The sequence below is a fragment of the Cydia fagiglandana genome, chromosome 1, assembly GCF_963556715.1.
Source record: "Cydia fagiglandana chromosome 1, ilCydFagi1.1, whole genome shotgun sequence".
In the NCBI taxonomy this organism is placed as follows: Eukaryota; Metazoa; Arthropoda; class Insecta; order Lepidoptera; family Tortricidae; genus Cydia; species Cydia fagiglandana.
Window position 1 is genome coordinate 17,399,910 of NC_085932.1, and position 22,261 is coordinate 17,422,170.

The window sequence follows — 22,261 nt, forward strand, 5'->3', positions numbered from 1 at the left end:
TAATCAACAACTTTGCCCCCTTGTAAAACAAATAACTATTATACAACTTAGAATAATTTTACTTGCTGTTTCCATGCAACACGTGGCGATTAACCGCGAATCTTAGTCCAATATAAATAGTTAATACGGTATAGTCATCTCATATGATACCTACTTCAGATGAAGTCGTGGGCGCCGGGTAGGCGTTTTACGTGAATTTAAACTCTAACTATAAAAACATATGAGTCTAACTGACTGTATTACATTAGAATAGCATTGAGTCACCCACGTTCGCGTTGTGGTTTCATTCATGTCAGTGTGATCGGAACTGCGTTAGGGCAGCGCTGGCTAAAGCCATGTCAAACACCAATGTTTTAAGAACTTGTTTATAAGTCTATGCGGTAGTATATAAATTCGTATATATTAAAATACGCACTACTTTGTTTTGTTTTTATTAAATACTTAAAGTGTAAAACACAAAACTGTTGTGATGTTTATTTTGTTGTTATTGAGCTACGAATAATTGTGAAGTGTTAAAAATAGTATTTTTACTATTGGATTGCCTGGATTATTACATAAACGTTGAAAAGGCGTGGTGAGTGCTGTAATTGAAATATTTATATAATCGAATCAACGGGGAATAACTGTGGTCCTTGCTCGTGCCGAGAGGCATCCAGATCGCGCGCGTTATCACGTTATGAGTTACGATAATTTTATTCCACACAACTACATAGGTATAAATAAACATGTTGATACCGAAAACACTGATACTCATGCTCAATGTATTTAACTTTTGTTCGTATTAAAGTGATAACCGGTTATCAATTTTTGTGACCCGAAGTTTTGAATTGATGCGAGGATTTTGCCTCATTTGATTGATTCTGTATTCTGTAACATTTTTCCTTAAAAATCGTAGCGTGGTTTCAATTATGGTTTTATAAATTCATAATGCTGTCCAGTATAGCAAGACCCTTCAGCCTCACAAATAGCTTTTGGGCCTTCTAGGTTTTTCTTGATCGAGCCTGTGCTCATAATTTAATGAATAAAATATAATGCCCTCAACTAAACTCTACCTAATTTCATTTAAATTAGAACAAAATTACTTAAGTTATCCTCTGATAGTTCAGTTTAAAAACATCGAAATGCCGGGACGTACCCCTAGCCAGCCGTGGGTTCCAAGTTGAACGTAAGAACTTCACTTCTCTTCGCTCGCTCGTTCGATTAGCTGAAAGTTCAAGCTTTTACCCGACTCACCCGACTGCCGAAAAAGTGACGAATGACGATGTTTTTCATCATGCTTGCTAAACCTAAAGCTAAAATTTTGATTTTAATTTGATTTCAACCTATTTTTACCCGACTATAATATTATTATTATCATATTATTATTATATTAAGTCATTAACTTAAAAGAAGGATTCGACACATCTGTATACCCAGTGCATATTATAGGTACAAAGAAATCATTTCGAATTTATTTTAGTACCTAGAGAATTAATTTACACAAAAAAAACCCAACCTGTTATATTTCAAGAGTTCCCTCAAGTTCTACCATCATAAACACCATGATATCGGTACACGGTACACATCTAATTGCTACTTAAGTATGTATAGAAACAACAAAGATCTGGTCGAATTGAGTACCTAATCCATATTGTAAACTTATTGTAAATAGCATCATAATGATACTACGAGTATTAATTATACTTTTAAGGAATACGGGTACATACATGATTTTACAATGAAATAAATTAATTTAAATACATTCCGTACACGTCACGATCTCACCGTCTAAAGTCTGGTATCAGTCGTAATAATTGTATCTTGTTCCCAGTTTGCCGTAGGATATTATGTCAAGCTCGAAGCCATACGTCACCATCACAGAGCAGCCTGCGGGCAAGTCGCAGAGGTAAGATATGACATGACTATTGCTATAAAATTTGCACTATTGTTCAGTTGTCCCATTTACTTCGGGTTGACGCAGCATACTGTCCTTTTCTTCCATATCTCTCATTTCATCATTCACATCCTTTATTTTCATATATCGTCTCTCATTCAGCCCATCCACCTTTTCCTCGGTTGGCTTTTCTTTTAAATTTCTTCCTAAAGCTATTGGCTCTCTTCATAAGACTCTGACTGTATCACATGCCCATAACCATGGCTAAACGGAGCCGTGCCCTTTATTTTTCTCCTATATGGGTGCTTCAATTTTATTTATATGTAGGTATGTATAGAGTGCGCAAAGAATTGGCACTCTAATTTGTGTGCCAACTCGACGCCGACGGATTGCCGGCACATGAAAGCATTTATTGCAAACATATTACATAATATTAGGTAGGTAGGTACCTACCTATACATAATATGTGACGTTCTACGGAAAAAGGTACCTTATGGCGGCTGGCGCTTACGTCGCATAGCGCCGCAATAATATTGGAGCGGCGTTAATAATAGCATAAGCGCCAACCGCCATAAGGTACCTTTACCCGTGGGACGTCACATATGGACCCTGCAAGGGCGCAGCAATCTTATAAATAAATAACAAACTAAGTACTACAATAGTTTCTTCTGTATTTACGAGTATATATATATATTCGTTCCGTATCTTATAATATAACACTTACGAATATCTTTCTATCCGTTCATTTAATGGTGTATGGTGTATGTTTATGTTTCTCACAGTTATTTAGGCTCCTGTAGGTTTTGGTTGGCCTACAGGTGCCTATGCCTTATTGGCGTGAGTCTTAATCGCACCACTATAATGACACTTTGAAACCGTACAACTTGTTATGGTCGGGAAAATGGCCAATTTATTACTTAAACTTACTACACTCTAGAAAAAACCGGTCAAGTGAGAGTCGGACTCGCGGTCCAAGGGTTCCGTACATTACTCAATTTTTAAGATTTTTTTTAAATGAAAAAATGCGAGTGAATTGCCTTTAAAAAACACGGAGGGGTCGGATCAAAAACTAAGTAATTAGTCCGACTCACGCTTGACTGCATATGTTTAATAGGTTTTCCTGTCATCTATAGGTAAAGACCTATTTTACGTATTTTTCCCAAAATTTTAGACCCAGTAGTTACGGAGATAAAGGGGAGGGGGGATGGTAATTTTTTGCCTAAGTATTTTCTTAAATTACTCTAAACTTTTTATTCTAAAATTATAAAAAAAATATATTTGAAATTCTCACAATAAGCTCTTTCATTTGATATGTAACACGATATAGTTTGAAAACTTAATTTTTAAATTTTCTCATTTTACCCCCAAAAGTGGCCCCCATCTTTAAATTTCATTTGTTCACATTACATGTCCGTCTTTGGGTCACAAACTTACATAATATGTGTACCAAATTTCAACTTAATTAGCCCAGTAGGTTCGGAGAAAAGGGGCTGTGACAGATGGACAGACGCACGAGTGATCCTATAAGGGTTCCGTTTTTTTCCTTTTGAGGTACGGAACCCTAAAAAATGTATAATAATCTTCCAGGTTTCGCTATTTAAGCGAGGTGGACGGCGCCCGGTCCGTGGGTTCGATCCCGGGCGTGAGCAGCACGGCGGAGCGCAGGACCTACCCCACCATACGCGTCCACGGGCACAAGGGGCCCTTCGTGGTGCTGCTGTCGCTGCTCAATCCTCACAACAACTTGTGAGTAACTAAAGTGATGGTGATGAGCATTTTCATAATCAGAGGAGTTAAGTTTTAGGTACTATTACCTGTTATGTTTTTTTTTTACCCAAAACCTACAATCGGTTTTATTGATCGAAGCGTAGCGAAGATCTACGTTTTGACTCGGGCATTTTGCTTTTGTATGTCCGGATGTTTTCGTCTACAGGTCACAATTCTCAACCGATTCTCGTGAAATTTTATGACCAGATTTTACGAGTGAATAATTTTTTTTTGTCAATTTTCAAAAATGGAAGGAGTCGTGTTACCTCGCGTTTAACAAATAGTCGTAGGTATCGATATCATAAGAGAATTTTCTTTTTGAGACATACATATTTACATAGTAAATGGCAAAAAATGCAGTAAAATTGTATTGCTGGTTTAGGCGGTATTTAGATATTTAGTTTTTACTCGAGAATGAGTAGCTGAATTTCGCCAGCTTAGCTTAGAACTATTATGGCGTATTTTGCAAATATTCGCTTTTTTGTTTGCACACATAAAGTCTGGGTTCTATCCCCAGTAAGACATAACTTTTTGTATTTTGTTTTCACTTAAACTTCGTATTTCTTTTTTTTTAATAAATTAAAAACTTCGTATTGTTGATTGATCAAACCGCTGTGTGGCGCTGTCATCGTGCAATAAGCTATGCTCGCGAGGTCTACAGCTCACAGAGCCACTAGTATAGTATTAATATTAATTACCTACATTTCAAAGTAAGATAAGGCATATGAAAAAGAAAATGTTTTGAATGCATTTACATATTTATCTATAGTTTAGAGTTGAAATCAAGATATTTCCAGGTATGTACCGTTATAGTGCAGTTTTTCGGTCCTACATCAAAATCATGGGGAACGGAATAGAAATAAAGTGGCCGTGAATTTGTTCAATTAAAAATCTCGGGCGCAAAAACAAAATAACAGCAGAGGACCCATGTTTTCAGTTATCGTAGTCACACTGTCGTTGTCGCGTGTGATAGAGCTATTCACTTATTTAATTAACTCGGGCATGCGGGCACGTTGCTGCCATCCCATCAAACGCGTCGTCTCACCGGTCCAGTACAATAATATAGCCAAGTGATCTCTGATTACGCAAGCTAGCAAGGATCTCGAGATCACACTTAATTGGTTACGTTGAAGCGATGTATGCTGTAAGTAAGCTATGCAATAGCAGCCCGGCTCGGCTGTTAGGCTCGTAGGGGCCGGGCCGCCAGGAAATAGGTGCGTATGTTACTAAGTAGCTACTTGGACTGGAACATTTTATAAACTGCCCGATTCGAACTTTTTAAGATATGTCAATTAATGGACGTATCTTAAAGTTCGAATCGGGCCGAAAGTAGGTACTTGTTTACCGTTTGTAATTGGCACATTTAATTAGATATTTGGATAACGGTCACGCTTCAGCTCCTAGAAAATGGTAAGCTATCGTACATTTAGCAAATTTAATTAATTTAATTAATTAGCACCCCTGTATAAAAATGTAGGTACATATACCTGTGCAAAGGTGCTAAGCTAATAAATTATATTTATAGCTGGATCAGGGGGTCAAGTCAACGATGACGCGTAATTTATCAGCACGGTTTTCCACCCGGCGATGCGCCGCTTTGTTGGCCATTAGTGGACAAATTGTTCTTAGTGATATTTCCTCTATTAATTGCAAGCTTAATTAGACCCATTTCCCATTATTCGATCGAGCTAAAACTTCACATATACAGTATATGCAAGTTGGGTGACATGTACCATCGAGCTGATTTGATAATGGATGCAAACGGTGGCCATAGGAACTCTGTGTTAAAACTACTACTAATTATATTTGAGCTTGTTAGAATTTTCTCGATTAGTATTAGTTGCTTGTACAGTTGCCAAAATAAGTAAGTAGGTACAGTCGCCATCAGATATATCGGAGCGGCCAAGGTGCTCACAAATATCTGAACACGCCTCTATGTATTGTCAAGGCGTGTTTATTGTGAACACCTTGGCCGCTCCGATATATCTGATGGCGACTGTACCTACTTACTTATTTTAATGGGTTACCTTTGCTGTCTTGGCTTCTTACAACTACCAGGGGTATCACTCACTTCTTTCTAGCTCGTCTCGATCATCAACTTGAAGCAGTTAATCACACTGGTAGAGTCTGTGCGGAAAGAGAAGAGTCGTGGAATGTATGTGGCCCAATACATTTTACGACTCTAATCGCTCGCATTGATCTAACCTACCTAGGTATTTCGACATCGAAATTCTCCAAGTCTCTTTAATTACCTACCTCAAAAAAGGGATGATTAGCGCTGTCAACGACTGAAACAATGGCAAGGAAAATGATGAAACCATGTTCATCATTCAGATTCGAATTGGCATAAGTACCTTACCTATATGCAATGACTAGACTATTGACTCATGAAGTTTGGGGAAATAAATATTAAATGGATTTAACTTTGAACTTCCAAATCATAATATACCTACCTAATTTTAACGCCGATTTCTACCAGGTTAAATACCTACATGATGTGATTAAAGCCTTTACATTTTAACCGGTTATTTGGTTTTAAGTAGCCACGTGAACAAATAGCTATCAATCAATGCAACATTACATCAATTTGTACAGAACCTGCAGTCGGCAATTTGGTTTATCACGTCACAGAAAATTCGCAGGTAGGTACCTATATAATTCATTCAGGTAATTATACTTTGATACAAATATTATTCACGCAAATCGAACCTGACTGACCTCATTCATTCTCGGAATACTGGATAGGTAGGTACCGATGGTGGCCAGCCCCGGTCTCATTCGCTTTATGCTAATTTTACTCATTTAAATATTCACATACTCGTAGTTATGCATATTGCAGATACAGTTTTTAAAGTCGTATACTAGTAGCTATTATCGTTCAGTGTGTTTAAGAGATTAGGTACTTAATCATCATCTGATAGGTGTAGTAGGTACATTATCCAATAGGTAGGTAGTAGGTAAGTGCGTACGTTTTGTAAATTTCAAGTGCCTATTATATAAGAAAGTAGTTGGGATATGTAGGTACTTCTTTATACTTGTAGCCAAAGAGAATTAAATCACTACGTGGATAGGATAGGTGTCAGTAAGGGTCAGTCGATCCATGTAGGTAGGTGTGCGTTATAGAATACCTATATACTTATAGCTTTAAGTATCTTACAAGGCACAAAGAGTCCTCAAACAATTATGAAACATGCACCCTTACTGTATTGTCATCATAATCGACTCATGGGCCTCATGGCCCTTCACCAAATTTATTTATGAATGTTCTTTCCAGAGTTCACCCACACAGTATCACAGGATCGGATCCACGATACACATGCAGACATGGAGTGATCTTCGTCATCTCAGACGAACCTGAAGTAGTTTTCAAAAATATAGGAATTCTGTGTGTTAAGGGGAAGACCGAGAAAGACGTTAAATCAGCGTTAAAAAGTCGCAAGGAGATGAATATCGACCCTTTTGGAGGTTAGTTTATAGAAATGTATCTACCGTTCTACCCACATAATATATAAGATCCCATTCCATGTTATTCCCATCCCCTCAAATTTCTTAACGGTCATAGTCTAGTAAAGAGAGAAGAAATACATCTTACATAAATAATTCCACAAACGAGTAGGAGTATACCATACCAATTATAAAACATGAATAAAATACACAAAATGGTGAAACTATTTTTGCATATTTACACAACCTATATATTTCAGAATAAATTTGTAATTTTAGTAGGTAATCACAGTTGAAACCAGACCGGCTAGCAGGGCTAGGGGCTAGCATAAGTTGCGTTCTCACGCACGAATCCATACTTAAAGTCGCGCTAGGTGTATGGAGTCGCGCGCGAGAACGCAACTCATGCTAGCCGGTCAGATTCAATAGAATTCGATGGTTTTTACTAAGGGTAATAGATGCTCTTGTTGTAAATGTACAGTCGCCATTAGAGATAGGTATCGGAGCGGCGAAGGTGTTCACAAATAAATAAACAAAGTCTCTATTAATATCGAGAGTTCAGATATTTGAACCTTAGCCGCTCCGATATACATATCTGATAGCGACTTTACAATCAATCTACTATGTATTACTTACAGCCGGATTCTCGCACATATATGACCATCGCCAAATCAACTTCACGGCAGTCCGTCTCTGTTTCCAAGTGTTTCTGCCGGGACCGAGCTGGACTCCGGCCGACCGTATGGATTTGCTGAAATACGACAGGGGTCTAGCTCCTGTCGCGTCGGACGTCGTTTACGACGCGAAGAAACTAAATGACCTCAAGATCGTCCACGTCACGAGCAATGCTGGGCCCTTAATGGGAGGGGCTGAAATGACTTTGCTTTGTGATAAGGTATGCTGTTCAAAAATAGGATAAGAATCTATACCTAGTTTGGTTTTTTCTTAAATGTTGTGCAATAAGGACTTATGAAAGGACTTAAGGTAGTATGAATATGTCAAGAAATAATTATGTTTATATTAAAAACTAAAGCTAATTTACCTACAATTAAGTTTACTAGAAGCTAGTCAAACTAAACTAAACCCAGCATTTTTACACAATACGTACCTAAGTCCATCAAATCTTCAATTTGGCGTGTAACTCGGGTCACTAAGATTCATAAATTGTACGAAAGCTTGCACGCATATGAAGGACTGGCAGTGGCAGCTATTTATACGGAGCGCGAGTGGACCGCGAATGGATTCACGAATGCATTGTGCCAAATATATTATATTAATTATTATATTATGGTTGCAGGAATGTGTAGAATAACAACTTAACATCTGCATAACCTTTCGTGAGTGTCAATCAATTATGATGATTTCAAAAGTTTATTAATTCCATTCATAAAGTATCCATGCAATCTTGCAGCTTTCTGTAGTGTACATGACGTGTACATGAAAATCGAACTTACGGCACAGAATAATTAATAGTACTAAGTACAGAAGACTCACTCTCTAACAAAACGCGTCTGTTACGATCAGCATAGATATGACCACTAGGTGGCGACAGCGCCACGCGCGGCTTATATGGCAAACCCCAAAATTGGGGCCGAACGGATGTACTTTTAGCTACCTGTAGCAAAGCGACGAAATCGCGGAGTGAGACACGCCTGCTTACGGCCACATCCACTCCTCTCTACGTATCCCGTGCGTTTGTTTCAGGGGCAAACTCTTCTTCCTTGACTTCCTTCTCTATTACTCCAGATTTATCACGACAGTTTTGTTCATAAGTACATTCGTTACATAGCAGGTAGTGTCGCTATAGTGAAACAAACGGCAATTGTTTTAGAACTAACAGTTTTACAATTTGTAATAAATAACAATCAACAATTAGGTCAATTAGACAAGGTCGGTCAATGGATTGCAGAGTAGGTATTAGCTACTAAATACACATTTTTATTTCAGTTTCGATTGGCATTTCGATTGTCATCTTGGCCAGCCCAGCTGATACCTACTTTAAAACCCTGCATCGCAATCTAGTTGAAGTGTCGCTTTTAATATATATATTTTCCTTGTTTGTCAGTACACAGGGCAGAACCCGGACGTGGTGTTCGATGACGGACGGGGGTGGTCGCAAACTGCCCCAGCACAGATATACCATAAGCAGCTGGCGATCGTGTTCAAGGCTCCGCCCTACCGAGAAGAGCGAGACCCCAGAAGTCCAGACTATCTTCAGGTATCTCCAAACACCTCTCACATTGAGATGGGTTCTCCGTTAACATTTTATAATTAGTGCACCTGAATGGAATCTGATTCGTAAACTCCCATATAACCATTCCAGTCGCAGAATCATCAAAGTGGTAACTAAATGTCAGATGTGTCGTAACAGAGTCCACACAATGTGTCTAGAATTGTTTCGAAACAAAGTGTCGTCGCCGTGTGTACACTTTTCCGTAACAAGGTGTCGACACATTTGTGTGCACTTTGCGTGCGGTTTGCGACTAAATCTGACAGCAAATTTGTGACAGCAAATGTCAATATAAAATACCTCTTGAAAACCAAGGTTTGTCAAACTACTATTAGTGTCTCGTGTGCTCGTAATTCTAGTAAGTCATCATGGGCGATGCGAAAGATAAAAATCGACCAAAACCATATAAACACCCAACACCCGTCAACCTTTTACAGAAAACTTTTTAAAGAAATGCAATACGCTACTAGGTCAGGCAACGAATGCTCAATAAAGTTGTAGAGGGAAATGCTCGGAACACAATTTTTGGCTCCTTAACTTGGTTTGGGCAAGTTGGGAGGTGAACATATCAAAAGTCCTCGGCCGTAGCCTTTGAGCGGGGGGGAGAGAGGGGGCTTTGAAGGTCCCATTTTCCGGTTTTTCGATTATATCTTGGAAACTATGCATCGTAGCGACATGGCCACTTATAGAAAATGAAAGTTAATTTAATTTGTTACAAGTTTATTTAGTCAATTTTTTCCATATATTGAATAGTTTTTGAGATATCCGCTCTTGAAACTTTATTTAGGGCTCTCAATTTTATCTTGATCTCTACATCAGTGAAGGTGCTAGGCCGTGTTCCACAAAATTTAAAAACAATTTTTTTAGGGTTCCGTACCTCAAAAGGAAAAAATGGAACCCTTATAGGATCACTCGTGCGTCTGTATGTCTGTCCGTCTGTCACAGCCTATTTTCCCGGAAACTACTGGACCAATTAAGTTGAAATTTGGTACATATGTGTAGATTAGGGACCCAAAGACGGACATATAACGTAAACAAATTGATTTTATACCCAAAAAATGACCATTGCCCGCCCCCCCCTTTATCTCCGAAACTACTAGGTCTTAAATTTTGAAAAAAATACACAAAATAGTCCTTTATCTATCACGATTATTAAGAGGACAGGAAAACCTATTAGAAATGTGCAGCCAAGCGCGAGGCGGACTTAATGTACGGAACCCTTAATACGCGAGTCCGGCTCGCACTTGGCCGGTATTTTTTAAACTCCTCTTGACGCTTAACCGCTGAACCGATTTCGTTGAAATTTGGTATAGAAATAGTTTGCGTCCCGGAACAGGACATAGGATAGATCTTATAACCAAAATCATCTTTTGAAGGTGTGAAAAGTGGCGTGAAAATTTGTACGGACAATCAATAACCGCTGAACCGATTTATACGAAATTTGGGATGGTCTACAATTCTACATCGTTGATTTAGTTGAAAATGATAAAAAACATGACTTCAAACCTAAACTTAAACAGTAAGTATTAACTTCAAGAATTCAATTCTGAATTCCCCCCTGCACCACATTTCACACCTTTAAAGGATGATTTTTGAGATAACTTATTATGTCCTGTCTCGGGACTCAAAATATATGTGTACCTTTAAATTAAAACTGTTCAGCAGTTTAAGCGTGAAGAGGAGTTTAAAAGAAAGTATTTTAATAAGTTCTATATGTTTTTACTTCGGAATGGTGTCAATGTGATACCATAACTAAATTTGGTACTGTGAATTTATACGAAAACGATACCAAACATGGCCTCGTAGCTTTACTGATGTAGAAGTCAAGATAAAATTGAGAGCCCTAAATTCTTATTACTTAGCCTAACTTGTGTAGAAGGAAAAGGAAAAATAAAAGTCCTCGGCAGGAATATAAGACACAAATATAATTTTTAGAGTTACTATTTCAACCATCAAACATAAACATATCTTGATTATATTATTCTAGTGAGATACGCATATATAAACAAAAACATTAAAAAAATTACAAGGTCGAAATGTCACGGAGCTTGTGTGAGTTATATGTGAAAAATAAAAACTTTTATGACAAGAAAATCTGGACACAATTTAAGAATCATCCAATGGCGTCGAGGAATCATCAGTATTTTTGCTTGTTTCATTACCTCCTTGCTTCTTTTTTTGTCCTTTGTATTCTGTAGCAATTGGTTAGATCTGAAAATAAAGATAATTGCGTCGTCACGGATGTCGATTTATAGGTTTTAGGGAGTGCAGTATTCGAAAATGATGACCATTTTATAATCCAACATGGCGGCTACGCATGTTGTCATAAAAGTCGTCATGAATATTGTTTTATAGGTTTTAGGGCGTGACAGGTCCAACAATAGGGTATATTACTGCAATGTTCTGCCGCCAGAGTGCAGCACTACCGACTCAGTAAATTCATAGACTAACTTATACATACTGTGCCTTAAACTGTTTTTTGACAAGTTTTCAAAGACAATAAAATATGACATTGATGCATCAAGGCGGTTTGCTAACAAGTGCCTACCGGTAAACGCGAAAATCGAAATTTAGTTATCCGCCTCTTTATCGCTCGAATATGCGAGAGTGATAGAGAGGCAGAAACCGAACCCTCGATTGTCGTGTTTCACGATAGGCGATATGTGAGTGACGTAGTGACGCATGTTTGTTTACTGTATGTGTACTACTAGTGCCACCTACGCAGAGCTTTGTCTAATATTCCCTATTGTCTACATCACTGTGATTGAAGTCACAGGTCTCCATGGGCTACGGTAATCGCTTACCATCAGACGGGCGGTGTGGTTGTTTGCCACCAACATGTTAATTAAAAAAAAACTCCACTATATCGCCAGTTAATAAGTACTTATTTTGCGAAGCTAATGACATTTGTCACAAGAAATACGACAATTGTCACGAAATTCCGACACAGAACTCAAGAATTACCGAAAGTTCTTTGAAATCATGTGACAATTTCCATCATTATCATCATAAACATCGCAAAAGAAATACCTGTTTTTGCCGATATAATAAAGTTTTTAAAAATAATACAATGATGGTGACAAACAGGAATACGGCCCGCCCGATGGTAAGCGATAACCGTAGCCCATGGATGCCTGTGACGTCAGCAACAATGAGACTTGTCGAAATGTCGCACCTGTCACGTTACGTCACATTGTCACGCCAGGGAGTACATCTGAAAATTGTGTGCTCCCATTTGTCCCCATCCCGATAAGGTGGGAAAAAATGGGAAATATTTACATGAAAATCCTATTCCATCTGTTCCCTACGGAGATAAATGGGAATACATCCGAAAATTGTGTGTTCCCATTTGTCCCCACCCCGATAAGGTGGAAAAAAAGGGAAATATTTACATGCAAATCCTATTCCATCTGTTCCCTGCGAGGATAAACGGGATTACATCCGAAAATTGTGTGTTCCCATTTGTCCCCACCCCGATAAGGTGGGAAAAAATGGGAAATATTTACATGCAAATACTATTCCATCTGTTCCCTACGGGGATAAATGGGAATACATCTGAAAATTGTGTGTTCCCATTTGTTCCCACCCCGATAAGGTGGAAAAAATGGGAAATATTTACATGCAAATCTTATTCCATCTGTTCCCTGCGAGGATAAATGATAAATGGGATTACATCCGAAAATTGTGTGTTCCCATTTGTCCCCACCCCGATAAGGGGGGGGGGGGGGAATGCGAAATATTTACATGCAAATACTATTCCATCTGTTCCCTACGGGGATAAATGGGAATACATCCGAAAATTGTGTGTTCCCATTTGTCCCCACCCCGATGAGGTGGGAAAAAATGGGAAATATTTACATGCAAATTCTATTCCATCTGTTCCCTGCGGGGATAAATGGGATTACATCTGAAAATTGTGTGTTCCCATTTGTCCCCACCCCGAAAAGGTGGGAAAATTGGGAAATATTTACATGCAAATCCTATTCCATCTGTTCCCTACGGGGATAAATGGGAATACATCCGAAAATTGTGTGTTCACATTTGTCCGCACCCCGATAAGGCGAAAAAAATGGGAAATATTTACATGCAAATCCTATTCCATCTGTTCCCTATGGAGATAAATGGGGAATACATCCGAAAATTGTGTGTTCTCATTTGGCCCCACCCCGATAAGGTGGAAAAAATGGGAAATATTTACATGCAAATCCTATTCCATCTGTTCCCTGCGAGGATAAATGGGATTACATCCGAAAATTGTGTGTTCCCATTTGTCCCCACCCCGATAAGGTGGGAAAAAATGGGAAATATTTACATGCAAATCTTATTCCATCTGTTCCCTGCGAGGATAAATGATAAATGGGATTACATCCGAAAATTGTGTGTTCCCATTTGTCCCCACCCCGATAAGGGGGGGGAAAATGCGAAATATTTACATGCAAATACTATTCCATCTGTTCCCTACGGGGATAAATGGGAATACATCCGAAAATTGTGTGTTCCCATTTGTCCCCACCCCGATAAGGTGGGAAAAAATGGGAAATATTTACATGCAAATTCTATTCCATCTGTTCCCTGCGGGGATAAATGGGATTACATCTGAAAATTGTGTGTTCCCATTTGTCCCCACCCCGAAAAGGTGGGAAAATTGGGAAATATTTACATGCAAATCCTATTCCATCTGTTCCCTACGGGGATAAATGGGAATACATCCGAAAATTGTGTGTTCACATTTGTCCGCACCCCGATAAGGTGGAAAAAATGGGAAATATTTACATGCAAATCCTATTCCATCTGTTCCCTACGGAGATAAATGGGAATACATCCGAAAATTGTGTGTTCCCATTTGGCCCCACCCCGATAAGGTGGAAAAAATGGGAAATATTTACATGCAAATCCTATTCCATCTGTTCCCTGCGAGGATAAATGGGATTACATCCGAAAATTGTGTGTTCCCATTTGTCCCCACCCCGATAAGGTGGGAAAAAATGGGAAATATTTACATGCAAATTCTATTCCATCTGTTCCCTGCGGGGATAAATGGGATTACATCTGAAAATTGTGTGTTCCCATTTGTCCCCACCCCGAAAAGGTGGGAAAATTGGGAAATATTTACATGCAAATCCTATTCCATCTGTTCCCTACGGGGATAAATGGGAATACATCCGAAAATTGTGTGTTCACATTTGTCCGCACCCCGATAAGGTGGAAAAAATGGGAAATATTTACATGCAAATCCTATTCCATCTGTTCCCTACGGAGATAAATGGGAATACATCCGAAAATTGTGTGTTCCCATTTGGCCCCACCCCGATAAGGTGGAAAAAATGGGAAATATTTACATGCAAATCCTATTCCATCTGTTCCCTGCGAGGATAAATGGGATTACATCCGAAAATTGTGTGTTCCCATTTGTCCCCACCCCGATAAGGTGGGAAAAAATGGGAAATATTTACATGCAAATACTATTCCATCTGTTCCCTGCGTGGATAAATGGGATTACATCTGAAAATTGTATGTTCCCATTTGTCCCCACCCCGAAAAGGTGGGAAAATTGGGAAATATTTACATGCAAATCCTATTCCATCTGTTCCCTACGGGGATAAATGGGAATACATCTGAAAATTGTGTATTCCCATTTGTCCCCACCCCGATAAGGGGGGGAAAAATGGGAAATATTTACTTTCAAATCCTATTCCATCTGTTCCCTGCGGGAATAAATGGGAATACATCCAAAAATTGTGTGTTCCCATTTGTCCCCGCCCCGAAAAGGTGGGAAATATTTACATGCAAATCCTATTCCATTTACGTACAAAAATGTCCCCCTGTCAACTTTCAATCGAGATTTAATCGATAATTTATTCGATTAATATCCAGATTAATGCAATTTCAATCTATGTTAGGTCGACTAAATTAATCGCGATTAAAATATGAGGATTAACTTTTTTTATTCCACGGCATGGCTCTTACACTTTGAGAATATCTGAAAACGAATGAACACAAGGAGCCATTTTGCAAATCCAGTAACTTTGTTATTACTTTTGACAGCGCGTGTCATGTGTCAACACAGAGTCGACACAAAGTCGAAACATTTGCGACTACTTTGTGACTGCAATATTTCTCAGCCTTAAACCATATTTATACATCATAATTAACAAGTTTCGTAGTATGTAAAGCGTTATTTCTGTTATTTAAGTATAGTATACGCATCGAAGTACTAAAAATGCATCAAATAATATAGTTATGAACACAGGCACTGAGAAGTAAATAATTTCATTTCCGGCTAAACTAAAACAATGTGGTGGCGCGTTGATTATATTACACTTAGTTTATCAAATCACTCGAGCAGTTTAATTCCCCATAATAATTTAAGTCCTATTGTAATATAAATGCAAACAATATATAATTACGTCTTGTAATCCGTTTTAGAGATGGCGTATTAATGTCACTTATTTTTATTTAAGCATTTTTCCATCTGACAGTTTCCATTTGACAGGAACAAAATGAACGAATGATTTTGGCATAAAGTAGTCGCAAACCCGAAACAATGTGTGCACACGGCGACCACACTTTATGTCACTTTGTGTCATGTGTCGACCCTTCTCCATTTCTGGTAACTGTGTCGACACGGCGACGACTCTGCGACTGGAATTGTGACCGAAACAGACGGTGTCGACACAAGATGTGTCAACACCGCGTCGTAACGGCGACTAGAAATGGTTGTATGGGCTGTTTCAGATAAAATAATTGGCCAAGCACGAAGTCAAGACTACGGTGTTCAGAGCACCGCACGACACATCCCTAGGTGGTTTTAAGTTTGGATACTAATACTAATTTATCCCATAAGTACATTTTATTGACTAGGAAATAAGAAGGTAATGTCTGGGAGCTCTGGGACCTTGGAGTTTGGACTTTTATTAAAGTCCTCTGGGCTAGTATAGGTAATGTAGAAGTTACAAAGCTTCTACCTTAGATATATTTTTTAGAGATTAAAGATTTTATTTACCACCTTGTCGGGTTGATTGTATATCCATACCAAATTACAGCTTTCTAACACTAACAATCCACCTCATCTTGGAGGTGAAAAGAGGAAAAATCATAAGTCCCATTTCGGCCAACTGAAATCAAGAACGTTTATATAATAATAGGCCTAATACCGTTTATCAAAAACGTTTGGTGAAGGCACATTTCTAGTAGAAACAAATTATTATGAATTTCTCTGTAATTTGTACAAACCATTTCGTAAACTGACATTCCGCTAAACTGTTGTTTTTACATCTTACTAGCATCCATAACATATTGAAGTTTGATATTCTTCCACTTGTCTGAACATTTTCATTATTATTGATTCTTTTTTTGTGAGAATGGCTTTTTCTACCACGGCACTTTGCCAATTATTGACAATTTTGTAGGTTAGTTATTATATTATAAATAAATGAGTATGAGTTTAAAAAAAAAAAAAAAAATATACGTCAGAGTTGACAGGCAACTTCGAGCATGAAAAACTAAATCCGTCAAAAATACTGGGTATACATACAACCTCATAATCAGAGAGCGCAACTTTGGTGCCGATGACGTCATTATGACGTTAAGTCGCATATAGGATGTTTTTTTAAAACAACGTTGTAACACCTCAATGATTCTTAATAATGATAATTTATACCTACCTATATTAATGTTTATTTATAAAAATGCTTGGCTTTACATAAAAAATAATGTAAACATTAAAAAACGATACGAAACGATCTCCTTCTCATTCAATATGCTTTGTTGTTTTCAAATGTTTATCTATATTGCTTGCTTTTGCTGTTAAATTTTGGTCACATTTTTTCATATTTTACAATCAGAAAAGGAAATTTCTGCAAATACGGCTGCAAAGACTCCATAGCGACTTCAAACAATAATATTTCGGTTAAATTTTACAAATAAAAAAATAAGTAAACAGTAATTGGTTGTCATTTCCAGCAATCTTATTTTTAACATGACAAAGACAGTTATGTTTTTATAGGTACGTGGCTAGTACGTATAAAAACTCTCAACTCAAGTTTCAATATCAGTAAACTAAAGAGGCTAATAAGTTGTTATTTGTTTAAGTATCTATAATCTAGATAACAACACTCTGTATTTAGCGTCACGTCATACGTCTGTCATCGGCACCAAAGTTGCGCTCTCTGCTCATAATCTTTGATATAGTCGCAATTGTTGTATTTTAAACTTACAGTAGACTGGGCAGGCACGACTCAAAAAGGATAATATTACAATTAAGTCTGTGATTCGGCATTTCTCGGTTTTTGACGTTAGGCATGTTTCTGACTCAAAATATAATTAACGTAAAGTATTAATCAATTTGCTCATGTTTCATATAAGTCACAGAAATAAGTACCTAATAATAAATGTCTAAGTTTTAGTACAAGTAGGGTAACTGCGTCAGGTTGCCGTCCAGTACCTGTTTCCGTCCACTTGGCGGAATTGCTACAAAGAATTGCGTATAATTTGAATATAAACCTAACTTACCGGACAATTTTGGACTTATTGTACATCCGTTTTTAAAAGCAAAAATATTTTAGTAGAACTGGAATTCATGAGTACCAAATCTTAACTGACATTTTTGTCACTCAAACAAGTTTGATCAAGATCGGCTTACTTTATATTTCGTCAACTTTACCTTTGTTTCCAAAAACTGTGAATTGTGAATTTTATTTTTTTTTGCGTCACAGAACAGTATCTAGTTGCTGCTCTCACCGATCGGTTCAAAAATATACATACTTTATACAAATAATACATAAATGTAATGGTACTTAATGAAAAGGAATAGGTACTGTTTCGACGAATCAGATACTCTCAGTAAAATCTATAGGTAGATGACGCCATAGCTGTTAATAAATATTGAATGACTTTATTATCTCTATTCGCTTTACTAACTCTATGTGCTCTAATGTGAAAAAAAAACACAACGACAGTGAAGAACGGAATTCTTATTTTAAATTTGAACTGATAAACTCCAATAATAAATATGATTCTTACTGAGCACACTGCGATAGGACTATTGGTTGGAAAGCCCGTTCGAAATTTAAACTTATTTGCTTTATAATAAGGTTGCATTTTGCAGATCTTTTACTCTCTCATACTTATAGTAGGCTATTCAGAAAAAAAATGAAATATCTCACAAAAGTAAGTAAGTAGAATTAAACTTTGTATCAAAGACATAAGTCATAAATTTCAATGTCAAAGTTTTAAGTAAGGATCTTTCTAACTTAAACTACTTCTTAATATGAATGACCAGTGTAAGCATCAGTTAGCTAGCCCTAAGCAACCAAAGATCAGGCTGCAGTTTAAAAACTAATAAAGTTAGAGTTAACCTGATAATTTTCCCGCCGTCTCCATACTCGTTTTAGTTGGATATTGACTGGTCAGCTGCCTGTTAGCTATAGTTTTCCCGAAAATCGCCAGGACAGAGGTGAAAATTTTTGTATGAAAACTTGCAACTTTAAATGCATTTTTTATCGAAACTATTGCATTCTAAAATGAAGTCAAAATCAGTCCATCGACTCAATTTTTTGCAAGCTTTCTAATGGTACCTCACACGATTCTTACAATTGAAAATAAAATTCAGCCTACCCCTCTTAACCCCTAAATTTCCCCCTAAAATCAGAAATAAGCAGTTTCGACTTATTCACAGTGTTAGTGATGGTACTTGCCATAACTATTCCAAATTTCAGGTACCTACATCAAACGGTCTTTGAGAAAAACGCATTTAACCGATTTGCAAGACCGAAGTGATCCCATAAGAGCACCGTGAACAAAGTTTTGTACGGTGCTCTAAAAACTAGATTAAATCATTTCAATTGGATAATAAATTATTCGTAATGAAGATATGTAGGTTTGCGTTTGTTCTGTAAGCTTAGCCAAAAATTAGTTGTCCATCTAGTACTTTTATGTACTTACTAGCGAAAACTGCGGGGTTAATAGTGTGATTTACTTACCGTTATTGTTTAAAACATATCAGCTCCAAAGAAACATAAACCATAGATCACAAACTTTTGATTCCAGTTGGAATTAGTATAATCGGAGGGTTTTTATCCTAATACATATAGGTATTAGTCTGTTCGAGATCCTGAAAACGGTGAAAAATAAAGATACTACTCCTAAAAATACGTGTGATACCTCATTAGATTCGGCATGATGTCTAGAAAAATGTATTTGAAGCGTGTATTACGTAACATTAAATATAATTTTAAAGGTATTAAATATTCATTGAAAAATTAAAAAAAAATGGTGTATTTAAAACATGTAATACAAAATAACTTTAAGATAAATTTCTACAAGTATTGCAAGTGTTGACATGTTTTAAATACATCAATTTTTTTTCAAATTTTTCAATGAATATTTACTACCTTTAAAATTATAATCGTAATCGTTTTTTCACGCCGCGCGCGTTTCTCGAAAATGAGGCGCGGAGGGCTGTGTTCAGCGTTGAATAAAAAGTATTAATAATGGAGATACAGTTCTGCAAGTATGGAACGTTTGATTGGAAATATCCTCCTCTTTTATAATATTAATTTTGGTTTCAGATATTGGGGAAATAAAAAATGACTACTTTTTCCCCCCTTTTTTTGTTTAGAACTTTTGATATTTTTTGTGTGCTAATACACGCTTCGAATACATTTTTCTAGACATCATGGCGAATCTAATGAGGTATCACACGTATTTTTAGGAGTAGTATCTTTATTTTTCACCGTTTTCAGGATCTCTAACAGACTATAGTTAGGTACCTACATCAGTATAAATATAGGTATACATTCAGGAACTATTTCTGTATTTGCAACACTGACCGAAGTTGTTATTAACTAGGTGCAGGTGTACCTGCAGCAGTGTAGCGAACGCGGCCTGTTGCGCAGTCAGCCCGCCACCGTCAAGTATATCTTCCCTGAGAAGAACAGCCAGCTTCAGTTCCCTAAACCTACTCGTAAGTATCACCTTGCTTATTCCTTTATGACTTTTGACGCTGCGCTGTCGGGAGGCTATTACCTGCCTAGAAACCATAAGGCACAGGCAGGATCGAGGGCAAATAAGATTTTTGATTTTCACATTGGCTGCTCTCCGGCGGCGCTGCCTTTTACTCTCGCCATCAAATCGTTAGTTCTGGAAACGGCTCAACGCCGGACAGCCATATAGCAGCGGCAGCAATGGGAGAGTTATCTAATTCACGCAATTACGCTGGTCACTTTCATGAATAGGGATCATTATATTCCTAAACAATCGAATAATCCTGGACATCACGCGGTTGCCAACAGGAATCATGTTGAATTTTATATAATAATCTGACACACCTTACATATTGAATTTAAGAGGGTAAAATGCATGTGTCATATTCATATTGTATAAGAGAAATACCATGGAAATTAAACAATACGTTGAAATTAAAATATACAGGGTGATTTCGGGTCGTGGAGCAAGAGAGCCAGACATCATACAGAATCCAAAGATGAGCCTAATGATGTTGTTAATTTTGTTTATCACCAATCATGATGATTATTTTCCAGATGACAAGTAGGAAAAAACATTTTTGTATACAATTTGGTGACCCTACTCAATGTGACGTCTTGTCGCTTTCCATACAGCGTATGTCAAAAGTCATAGGGTGACCATAATTACTTAGTATATTAATTTTACTTGAAAAATAAGAATAATTAAAGTAATTATCTTTTAATCAAATACTACCATATGATAATGTGGATCATTTACAGAGTCAGAAGAAGTGGTTCTGGATCACGACCCAGAAATCACCCTGTATACAGGACCATAAATGCTAGACTTTGATTCTGATTTCTGAGTTTTGTATGCTTGGTGTAATTAGTCTCATAAATGTTTTTAATTAGAATCATAATTATAGACATTAGATACGAGCATGTCCAGCACGAGAAAGAGCATGTCGGGCCATGCTCAATGTAGGGTTCCGTAGTTAGCCGTCTGTCACAATAGGCTGCATGCCTTGAACGGGGCTAAATATTATTTAACAAGCAGCGCTTTGCAACGTATTCTTTATTTGTAGGTATACTAAGAAGGGCAGACTTTTTGCAATAAATCAAAAACTTATACGTTTTGTTAAACATGTTTGTTGAAAACCATTACCCATTCATTTTGAAAGACCTTATATCTAACGACACCACGGTCGATTGAAGCGAAAAAAATGCATTCCCATTGCGTTGCATGTAGGGGAGGTACTTACCCTATTTTTTAAAGTTTATTTATACCAGTTGGTCGGCATGATTGATTTATATACCCGTGCCGAATTGCAGCTTTTTAGCACTAACGGTCACGGAGCAAAGGTCATTGTACTCTGATTAGATAAAAATACATAGTAGAATATTTATTGAAGTGATAAAAATAAATTGTATGGAGGATTTACCTATTTGGACGACGTGCATTATACAAAAGCAAAATCGCGCCAAAAGAACAAATTTTTCTAATCAGAATACGATATCCAAGTACTATTTTTTTTATACTTTGTACATGTACCTCTGACCTTTCAAATGTAGTTCTCCTTTAGTCACTCCTTAAATGAAGCATAAATGAAATGATAATTAGTTGAGTACATTTCATTTATTTTGAATACAAACTTTGTTGCCGAAAGGAGTGAGCAATTGCTGGATATGCTCGAGCTTATGCTACACGGCTTCGGTTCACTATCGTGCCGCTTAGTTTGTGTCAGTTCGTGAATTAAGAACTATGGGGCATATTTTTAAGTAAGTTATATGCACCCATATTTTTACACTCGACTATGTACCTACACACAACGCAAGTAACGTAGGTACTACGCAGTCGGAGACGTGCTGAATCCTATGCAGCTATGCGGTGTACCCATTAGTTTTTTGATCAGTCGGGTCAGTATAAGTAGCGACAACCAGCAATTACCATTCCAGCCGGATCAACTAGAGCCTGGCCATCGA

The 22,261-nt window shown here is 37.4% G+C and overlaps 1 protein-coding gene across 2 annotated transcripts in view; it reads left to right on the top strand.

Annotated features, from left to right (window-relative positions):
- Positions 1–307: 307 nt before the first annotated feature.
- Positions 308–22,261, top strand: part of LOC134665612 (transcription factor p65-like) — a 34,030-nt gene continuing 12,076 nt past the window's right edge. For both annotated transcript variants that reach the window (XM_063522579.1, XM_063522585.1), the window contains exons 1-7: positions 308–574; positions 1,811–1,885; positions 3,461–3,619; positions 6,915–7,105; positions 7,723–7,979; positions 9,150–9,302; positions 20,163–20,277. In XM_063522579.1, coding sequence (XP_063378649.1) covers positions 1,827–1,885; positions 3,461–3,619; positions 6,915–7,105; positions 7,723–7,979; positions 9,150–9,302; positions 20,163–20,277 — 934 coding nt within the window. In that variant the 5' untranslated portion in view covers positions 308–574; positions 1,811–1,826. The remainder of the gene's footprint in view (positions 575–1,810; positions 1,886–3,460; positions 3,620–6,914; positions 7,106–7,722; positions 7,980–9,149; positions 9,303–20,162; positions 20,278–22,261) is intronic.